The 10,927-nt window shown below is 33.0% G+C and overlaps 2 protein-coding genes across 6 annotated transcripts in view; both read right to left on the reverse strand.

Moving 5' to 3' along the window:
• The window catches only part of LOC111427137 (Autophagy-related 10), a 127,380-nt gene extending 119,137 nt beyond the window's left edge, over positions 1–8,243 (reverse strand). For all 5 annotated transcript variants that reach the window (XM_023062126.2, XM_071194128.1, XM_071194131.1 and 2 more), the window contains exon 1: positions 7,933–8,243. The gene's annotated coding sequence lies outside the window, so the exon portion shown is untranslated. The remainder of the gene's footprint in view (positions 1–7,932) is intronic.
• Positions 8,244–8,317: 74 nt separating this feature from the next.
• LOC111427254 (FAD synthase-like) lies at positions 8,318–9,457 on the reverse strand. The gene is made up of 5 exons (XM_023062282.2): positions 9,285–9,457; positions 9,137–9,231; positions 8,841–9,077; positions 8,518–8,789; positions 8,318–8,465 (listed from the first exon to the last, which is right to left on the reverse strand). Exons 1-5 carry the CDS (start codon positions 9,373–9,375, stop codon positions 8,357–8,359), a joined length of 804 nt encoding a protein of 267 aa, XP_022918050.1. The 5' UTR covers positions 9,376–9,457; the 3' UTR covers positions 8,318–8,356.
• Positions 9,458–10,927: the final 1,470 nt, after the last annotated feature.

A 10,927-nucleotide genomic window follows, 5' to 3' on the forward strand; every position in this document is an offset into this window, starting at 1 on the left:
CTGACACGCCAAGGAAAATTCTGTTTTTTACATCTCTTCTTACATCAATCAATTTTTGAGGCAGTTCAAGCTTGGTTTTATGTAAGTAGCGTTAAGTATCAAAGCCAGATATTCCTAGCTTTTCTTTCAAAGCTTTCCAGCAAAAGAGATGTTAGTAAAACTATACAACGTTTCTATTATATTTAACAATTTTAATTCATTATACATTTGCTCTGTAGGTCTAGCACGCGAGATTAGTTCCAATTACCAAGATTATTTTAGATTAAAGTTTATGACTTATATTGTGATTTATGTTTCATTTTACACGAACCACCAAATGGGGTTGTTTAAGATCGTTTATATAGTTTGTTCTCATTTCAGAAACTAAAACCATATTTCTAAGTTTATTTCGTTCGCCATAAATTAATCAGAAGCGTTCACAAACATTAATAGAGGTTCAACAAGCATGTCTAGACCATTAGTATCAATAAATTCGTTTCGTTAAGACTAGATTAAAATTCGAAACGTTTCTGAAACTGTAATAAGTAAACATATTTTTAATATCAAGATCGTAGAAGAATGAGGAATGATTAGATTAATGCGAGAAATTGTTTTTAACTGTATCATGACGTATATTTCAACAATCAAATACTTTATTAGTTTAACTTTTAAAATCAATGATATAAACAATAAGTTTAGTTAGGGTTGATTATAATTTATAGATCAACTTATAGTAAAGGTAGATCGGAATAGTCGGTAACTTGGCTATTAATTATCTTTGCGTCGCGGGTACGTAACTCACTTTGTCTTTCCTTTTAAGAGAGAGCTTGGTCTTTTTTTTTTCGTTAACGGTAGACAATCTAGTTTTGCACAACCGGGGCTGGTTTCCGTGGCGTTACAAAAGGCTTGCGGAGCTGAGCGGACGCAGAACGCGGGGCGAGATGTATTTATTCTGAAATGCATTATTTAAGATTTCAGAACGCGAAATTTATACACAGATAAAACATAAATACGCCATTGTATGCGAGCCACGGTCGATTTCTATATCTTATAAATACGTCGCGGCCCCCTTTATTTGCTACGTTCGCGTCTCGTATTTCTTTGGGGGCCCTTTCAGTCCGCGGTCGACGGAACCTTCCCCGCGAAAGTTACATTTTTACATAAACACTGCCTAACTAACCGGTGTACGTTTTACTCTCCCCCGTTATATCATTGTTTATGTCCGAAGGAAACCGATATGCAAATTTTATGCATTATGTAAAGTTATGCCGCGCTCAGATAATTGTAAAGCACTCGTGAAAAGTTCAGCTAGGTGATAAAACGTTCGTTTGCGCAAACTGATTCAAACGGCGTGAAATCCAGCAGCAGTTAACACGAAAGCTTAGCTTTTTATGTACGCCTTTTGTAAATATCCACAGCTGTAAGCTCTTTTAAATTCTCTTTGAATACCACTTAAGTAAAACTGATTTTCACTTAAACCTATTATCTCAATAAAAAATTTTTATATCCCATAAATTGTTTATTAAGCAACAAATAATTGTATTAATTCATTAAAATATCTCATTATTCATTATGTCAAAAGTCGTTTTAAGGTCTTATCTTTACGTCGTTTTCTTGGTGTTTATTTTATAAAATCGCTGCTGGTACGAGGACTGGGACTCTGATTTATGCGCTCGCTGATAATGTTACCGATGCCGTTGTCACAAATCAAAGAGACATTATGTCCGAAATAAAAATATCGCGTATAAATCAAAGTCCATTGTCTGGTCAGGTATGTAGATTGTGAACCTGAGGATCGGTGACCACCGGCCAGTGACAGGAATATTTTAGAACAGCCCCTCTGACAATACAAGATCGATGGAGATGGGGAACTTTATATGATATGTACTGTTTATTTTTGAATGGAAAAAAGTACGTTGTGTTCTTTGATATCCACATAATTTTAGTCGTCCCAGCATTGACGAATTGATGTAAATAGAATTTGATATTTTTCATGTTAGCGGTTAGGATTTTTTGTATCCCAAGATTTGAAATCTCGCGTGAAATGTCGACAGATATTTCCTTAATGATAAGAAATCTATAGAAAGTATGTGAAAGTATCTCCTTGTGTTGCATGAGTAAAAGACATCAACCTGCCCGTATCTATTGACCAAATATATTTATATGCAATATAATTATGGCTTTTTTCATATAACTTTTAATTTTAAAAATATATATATCCAATTAAATTTTCATGTTTATGTCCTAGTTAATTATACTAATTACACAAGCGACATTTTCCGTTAATTAAATTTCCTTTAGACATGCAGGTGCAACTTTCTGGTAACGAAGGCGGGTATTTAACTTCCAAAAGTGTACGGGAACAACTCCTTTCGGGCCCCCTTCCACATCCCCAGACGAACTCGTTTTATTTCATCCCCCTCTGAAAGTCCACTTTCTTCTGAAGCGTCTAAAGTAATCTCACAGATGGAAGCCATAAACCTATATTACTCGGAAAAGACTTTTCTATTTCTTTTTTCCTCCTTATAAAAATTTAATATTACTTCTCGAACGGGTCGGCCTTCTTTCGCCGAGCAAAAGGGCTAACAACAACGGCGACGTAACCCGACCGCGTTTTATTATTATTTTGGCGCGTACTCCGTATTATTACCAGGAGTTTTGCATGCACGTATATGTGCACGTGTGTAAGAAGGGTCGCATATATATCCCTTTCAATGTTTTAAATTCCAGTCGGCGAATATATTGTTGAACATCTACAAGAGAAATATAACGTCCCATAAAGATTCTCGGTGCTATTTTAAAAGCGACATTTCAAAGTGAGCACCAGTAGTTCTCAAACTTTCAATATCTTTATCATTAAATCCCAGTTTTATGAACCACGTCAATATTCAGGTGCCCTTCTCCGTCCGAAGGATAAATAGCAATTTCGCTAATTAATCGCCTGATTTATTGCGACTCTAATAACATATAATCACAGCGAAATTAGCTCTACCTGAGGGAATATCTGCGCGCTGAACTAGCAAAAGTGTAATATTTGTAATTACACTCTACAAATCTTGCTTTGGTTAACAAACGTCCGACAGAAAAAGCGTTTGTCTGAACTCTTTCACAAAACTCGTGCGGTAACTTATAAAGACCTTTTTAGATTTCTAATAACGATATCTTGGTAATTTTCCAACCGTAATTATGAAAGGTATCTCGTCCCTGTAGACGTTATGAGCCTTAATCTAAAGTGAACGTAATCTTAATCATATTTATTATTATTTATGAGAACAAAAACCGATGAATCTCGGTATTACAAGTTATAACAAAAATTATTGTTGTCATAAAAATAAATTATCATTATTGTTAGCCACTTGTAACAATGTATTTAGAATATATCAATGTTCAAAGGAATCCGGCGTTGTGGACAATAGTGTGTGTAATGATTTAATTTGAAGCGCCTATGTTTGAAGGCAACAATGCGTGTTATGTAACGTTCACGACTTCTACAAACAGAAACATGAGCTTGTTGTTATTTATTGTCGCGTAATTCAAAACGTAACCATTATTATACCCCTATTACAATTTAAAACAATATTACATTTTAACTGTTTACAATAAATTTGTTTTCAAAAAAAAGTATGGAAAATACTTTCATATACTTTTCATACGTCGAATTAAAAAGAATGAAATTTCTAAAGCATAGATGGATCTTTAGAAATTTTTAATTTTACTTTACAATATCATCACAATATCAGGTAAAAAGTAATATCGTTGTATGTCATATACTGGGAGTTTCATATAACTCGCAATATATGAATGGAGTAAGCATAGTTACGAAACTACTATGCACTTACACTGTCCCACATAAAATGCAACATAGTTTAATAGTACAAGCATTGGGTAGTTTTGCAAAGGAAAAATTTTGCTTGGAAAAGGTGAAGTCCTTATGATAATTCTGAGTTTCCGTTTTAAGAGACTCATGGATAAACCCGAATGTTTCTGGTTCTAGTCTTGTGTTAGTTCCAGTGATAGTGTAAAACTAGAACTAACACTAGATCTAGAACTAGAAACATTCGGATTTAGCCGCACGTCTCTCAAGACGGCTAAACCCGAATTACTAAAGTTACTCAAAAGAATATACAAACATTATTATGGCTTTTCTTCGTTGTAATCATGGATCATATATGCTCTCTTTCATATGAAATCCACCACCCACTAAACAAACTACAATTTTGAAACTTGAAATGAAAATTTCAGCCGAAAAAACTCAACTGTTATGTTTTCTGTACCATTGTTATCTCCAACTTTCAATATTTTCTTCCTAGCAATTATTAATGAATTTCTGCCCATAATATGTCGCTTTATTTCATTGTCAAACTGTTAAGTAGACGCCTTGTAATGATTCTAGTGCGACGTCGTCGAAATTTTGCCCATATCAGTGACTTTGATATGGGCCGAATTATCGGTATGAAAGAGGCGGGTTTCTCATTCCTAGAGATTGGGAGAAGGCTGAATCGGGACCACACTACAGTTGCTCAGATATGGTCTTTATGGTCCGAAGAAGGTATTCAGAGACGCCGTCCTGTTTGAAGACCCGCCCGAAGAAGCAACACACGTGAAGGCGGATGGCTACCAGGGGTCGATTTCAAACAACAAGGTCGTCATTGCTGTGGATTGGACGACAACTTTGAACCGACACTTGTCGATGGCAACTGTTTACAGAAGAATTTCCTCCTGTGGGATTCATTCATACCGTCCTTACCTTCGGCTTCCATTAACACCTCCCTATAAAGCAGCCAGACTTGCACGGTGCCAAGAACGGCAAGGGTGGGTTCATCAATGGAATGACATCATCTTCAGTAATGAATCAAGATTTTGTTTGAATGTGAATGATGGTCGTAGAAGGGTGCCGCAACATCGAGGGGAAAAACGGAATTTGGAGTTCGTTCAAAGACGATACACAGCCTTAACACCTGAGGTTATGGTTTGGGGAACAATATGTGCTGGACGGTCACCTCTTACGTTCATTCCAGGCTCATTAAACGCATGTCGTTACATCGACAACGTTCTGGAACCGGTTTTAGTACCTTTCATGAAGACGTTGCAGAATGCCACTTTCCAACAGGATAATGCATAACTGCTGTAGTTACAAGAAGGTTCCTGGGGCAATATGCTGGATTGCATATTTTGCCCTGGCCTGCACGGTCACCACTTGTCGCCGATTGAACATGTATGGGATATGATGGGTCGGCGGACACGAGCACTTAATAGAGAGCATGTTTAGAAGAGTTAATGCATGCATAGCTGCGCGTGGGGATGCAATCCACTGCTAGCTTTTTCTTGAAAAATGTTAATTTTTGTTTTGTTTTTTCAACTAAACTTTCATTGTTTCTTAGTTGATAATAAAGCATTATTTTACCAAAGTTTCAAAATTGTAGTCTAATTCTTGATGGGTGGTGTATTTCATGTGAAAGTGAGGTAGTTTGAAATGTTCTCATACATTAAATGGGTTGGACTTGACATAATTGATTAATGGGAATCCGCCGCTATTAATTCCTTATTGACTGGGAGGCTGCAAAAAAAAACAAAGTCGTCAATAAATACCAGAGTTTCAGAAATATAGCTCCATAAATCAATGTCTCTAAATTTATTAGTAACAGTAAAGTATTTTAAAACCAATTAACATATTATACTATGCGATTTAATCATTTCGTGCAAAGTAGTATTAGTATTCAAATAGTCTTATAGTTTCAAATTTATTTCATCTTTCTGGTTAGAATTCTAGTTTACATGGTGTTTGCTCAGTAAACAGATCGGTTTGCTTACATTTAATTCCGCAGCATCAATGTTGGGTTATGGTGTTACCTTTCGAGGTTGAAAATAGTTGATTTGTTGGATGCGATGTTTTGTTGAAAAAAGGAACGAAACCGACCGTTCAGTTCCTAACTCAAAAACAATATTTTTTCGAGACGATTATTTGAAAACTGCAGTTCGGCAATGGGCCCTCGTAAATCTGCATATTAAATTAAAACTTTAATAAAAATGCAAATGAACGCGCGTAACTTTGGAAATTTGTAATTGTAACTTTCGGCGATTATTCACCGTAACGAGTACGTGAGTCCACCGCGGTGGTTCCGGTGTCCGAAATAAAAAATACTGTACATAAATACGCCGCGGAACGGATAAAAAGAGAAGTAAGTGCGGGTGGAGTGCATGATTGATAAGTGTTTTTTATTAAAGCTAAATGGGCCCCGCAATGGACGCCATGAAAAAAAAGTTTTTAAAAAGAACAAAAAAGTATAAAAAAAAACAATGTGGAGGTTTAAAAAAAGGAAAAAGTACGATTGAAAAACTACCGTAAAGAACCAAGCTACAACGTTCTCTATTGTAATTGCGTGTGCAGTTACCGTCTTCATAAATATTAGAACGGTTAATTTCAGACATTCGGGGTTTTATTAAAATTTACGAGCGTTCTACTTACGTTTTATGACATACACGACAAGTTCTCTGCAATTTAAATCACGCACCCTATTGGTTTCAATCTATAGACTTACACCGTACGGACTACCGAGTATAAGTTCATTTAATATGAATAGATTTTCCTTCAATTATAGTATTTAATAAAAAGTTTATTGTTTTCGATTTAACTATGTAGAAATGATGATAATAGAAAAGAAAGAATAATAAACAATATGTATAGTTGAGATAAAACATAAAATCTAAACTTTGCCTATTGAAAGTTGGAGGAGACTACATAAAAAAATTTAACTTATTAGATAGGATTAGAAAGACGTGGATGAATAGAAATTGAAATAACTTTCTAATCCTACTTATTTATTACTGAAGATAATTACAGCATAATTAATATTATGGTTATAATTATTGATGTACATTTATCGCTTTGAGTTAAGGCTCTGAATTAAGATGGAGTATCTAAGTACAGAAGTACTACATTTCGCACATAAAGATTGTTGTTTCCATACATGATCCATCATTTTTATGATTCTTAAGATGAATAAGTTGAATTCATTCCAAGACTGGAATTGGGTTATCTTCACGTTAATATTAGTACATTTCCTTAATGTACAGCGCATCAAAAATCAAACAATAAAGACTAAACAAATAGTATTGGACAAAAACGGGGGGCTGAGAAAAGTTCGTCCAGACACTGGAAAGAAATAAACAGAAAACCGCAAGCTGTTTTTCAAGACCATAAAAAAATTCAGAAATGGGAGAGCAGAGAGTTTTGAAACAAATAAAGGACATGGAAGGTAAATATTGAGCACAGAAATCGAGAAAATAACACTTTGAAAATGTCTTAAATCCTGGGAGAAAGCGAGATGCAAAATATTTCAGATGAAGAATTAAGAGGTTAAAGAAGTTGGAAGCTTTGAAGTTGTGGAAGGTTGTGATCAAATTTCACCAGAACTGGTGAAAATTTTTACCAGTTTTACCATATAAAAAAATTAATTTTAACCGAACAAAATAAATTTATCATAAGTATACATATATGTCTCTATCAGGTTAGAATTTTCGATATAACCATAGTAAGATAGATCAATTAAGTAAATATTCCTGCATGGCAAATAAAATAAATCGCCGAGTAACACTTAATACATCTACAAGATCCGTTTCTTTTAATCTTTCTCAAGTACAGTCTCTTAGGCCCACTTCAACGGAAATGAAAGCTTTCGCGAATAGATGAAATTCGTTCCCCAAAGAGACATGTATCCATTATTTACAAGAGTAGGCGAATTTGCATACGCCCTTCAAGTTGAATCTGTATTCACAACGACCGAATTCTACCAGTTAAAAGTTCAGTTAAGAATGTTTTAAAATCAACAACGATTCATTTGTTTTTAAACATTTGAATAACGCGCACGCGACTTTAACTTTTAGGTTATGTTTGTAATAAGTTTCTAATCGAATATCAATCGAATTGAATAATAATAAATTGGATTAACTTACGATTTGTATGCTGGCTTAGATAGTTGAACAATTAACCAAACCCATGCAATGTTTGAGGAACTTAAGCAAAATGTAAACAAACTAAAGTGAGGTTAGGTATAATTTAACCTATAATTTCGATTTATATGCAAGTTTAATTAAGCGATATTTTAAAATAATTATTGCTATAAGATTTTTGAAATATAAGAAATTTGATTAAAATCAACTAAATATTTGTTTTAACCAAAATAAACTTATTTTTACTGCGCCATCTATTGCAATATTCTTTAAAACGTAAGTATTCAAAGTTGTTAATAGATGGCAGCATTCGTACTTGTCTTATATACGTCATTCAAATCGATTCAACTTATTTCCATTGACAAGATGGTTTTAAAGAGACTAAAACTTATTGGATATATAAGTTTATTGTTGTATTTTAATAAAATCAAGCATTCACGATATACTCTGAGGGCATCATATTAATCATTGTGTTATAGGCAATTTGAAGCTTTTCTTCATTTGTACATTCCATTGTTATTTTCACTTTATATTGGCTAAAAAAGTGTTTATAAATAGTTTTTAATAACATTATAACAAAAAAATCACCTGTTTTCAAGTTCTGGATAGGAGCCAAATATAACAGTTGGAAATTTCTTCACTAAAATGTTTAAAACATCTACAATTAATTTTTCAGTAACATTAAAATAAATAGCTTTTGTATAAAACTTTTCGTGTGATGTGAAAATTTTATGTCCAATTTGTTCGAATAGTTTCCTTAGTAATTGTGGAATACCAGGAAAAATATACACATTTTTAACTGATATATTTGGATATGAAGTTTTTGCTTCCCCAAACATTAATTTAGCACCTTTTGGAATCTAAAATAAACATATTTTACATAGCTATATATTTTTGGATATTAAGTTTACATGTGCTAATTTCATTCCTGGACTATCCAAATCCTTTGTACCATAATATTTACTACAAATATCAACTAGAATTGGATGTGCAATTAAAGGTTCTCTAAAAGCGTATCCAATAGCCTCAAATGTAACATCATCATGTGTTGGTCCTATTCCTCCCGATGTTATAACATAGGTGTAATTATCCGAGAATGATCGAACTTCTTCACTTATCTGTTTTATATCATCACTTACAACTGAAATCTTTTGTATATTATTATATGATTTCATTTAATTCAAAGTTTTTTTTTAATCTTGAATACCTTTCTAACACGAACACCAAGTTGGTAAAGCTGTTTGACTAGATATGTAGAATTAGTGTCAGTTACCTCTCCTTTAAGAATTTCATCTCCAATAACTAGAAAAAAATTAATATAATTCCTAAGTTCAAAACATAACCTCACTTTTTACTTATAATTCCAGCAGTTCGGCTTTGATGTTTTAAAACCGATTTGCTCAAATTCCTTTTGACTAGGTACTGACTTATCGGTCTAAAGTGCATTTCAATACTTCCGGAAATTTTAAAAAGCTTGAATATTGCATTTTTGTGTTGCAATGATCTTTAATTTGACATGTCAAATGTCAAAGTAATTGTTTTATTTGTTTTTTTTTCTTTTCAATAATATTAATTTAAGTTAAGGATTGATTAAGGGAAATTATGTAATATATGTACAAAATAAGTACTTAATTGTAATAAATTAATGTTTTTGATTTTACGTAATTTTAAAAATGATGTTTTATAGAGATCTGTAATAATAGAGTAATGAAGAGGTTGTAGATGTCACTATATACGAACGTAAAGAAAAATGTCTCTTTTCAGAGTTTGTTCAAAATAATATGTTGTGAAAGTGCTTGTAATGCAGAAATTCCAACAGTAATAACAAATTTCATTGAAACCACTAATTTTAACGACAAATTTAGTATCAATGAAATCACATCAGATCATTTGTACAATTGACAAAAACCATGTTTTATTCATATTTTAGCCAGAGATCAATACCATAGGTGTGTTTGTAGTAGAAAGCTACTCTGCCAAATTCCACCTTTTTCCTAAACAGAATTCCTTTGGAAAATCATTGCTATGCAAAAACTAGAAGTAATTGTTAAACACCTTGATGATACAGAACCGCCAAAGAATCTGAATAAAATCACCACCTTTTGGATTTCCTTTACTTAAGCATAATTGATCTGAAATTACATCTACATTTTTCGTTAGACGTCGTGCAACAATTTGTCAAAAGCTTCTTGAGTCGCTAAGAACGCCCAAAAAGGTGAGGTTCGATCCAAAGTAGTAGTAGAGTAAGTTGCCAAAGACGTTTTCAACAAAGATGAAATTGCTATTATTAAGTGCAAATAATCTGAAAAAACTCCAAGAACTTCTTAACAATACTGCTCTTCTCTTAACAAACTTCGCAGATCTTGATCAGAATGGGACATATTTGATAAGGCAGTGAAGTATCTGTGGAAGCTTTTATAAAGCTGAAGAATATGCAAAGGTTGATCTTCTATTTGATCTTTTCTGCGAAAAGAGATTAAAGTGACTACGATATTCCGATTCGTGTGATAATAATCGTATGAAATGATAATAAATTTGAATGAGGTTAGCATGGAAGCGAGCTAATCCAAATATTACTCAAACCCAGTTTATATGTTATTAATTATTAATGTTATTATAATTAACTGTATTGACAAGTAACAATCCTTATGCTATTTAATTCGTTAAAGGAAAAATCTTTTATTTTGGGTTTCTTTTGTAATAAAATAAAGCAAGTAGTAGTAATGTACATAATTTATTAATTATAGATAAATACTACATATTTAATTGTATATTTGAGCATCCGTGAATATACATATTGTAGTCTAGACGTTCAAGTGACAGAAATATAATATACACACTATATAAAAACGACAAAAAAGAGGAAAAAGAGCTTAGACAATATAAGTAAATGAACGAAAGAAGTACATTTCTGTCTGTCAAACTGTCCAGACCGCGTAGGATACGCAAGAAATATAATAAAAACCACTAAAAGGTATTATATAAAAGGACCCACGAT

The sequence above is a fragment of the Onthophagus taurus genome, chromosome 2 (assembly GCF_036711975.1).
Source record: "Onthophagus taurus isolate NC chromosome 2, IU_Otau_3.0, whole genome shotgun sequence".
Classification (NCBI taxonomy): Eukaryota; Metazoa; Arthropoda; class Insecta; order Coleoptera; family Scarabaeidae; genus Onthophagus; species Onthophagus taurus.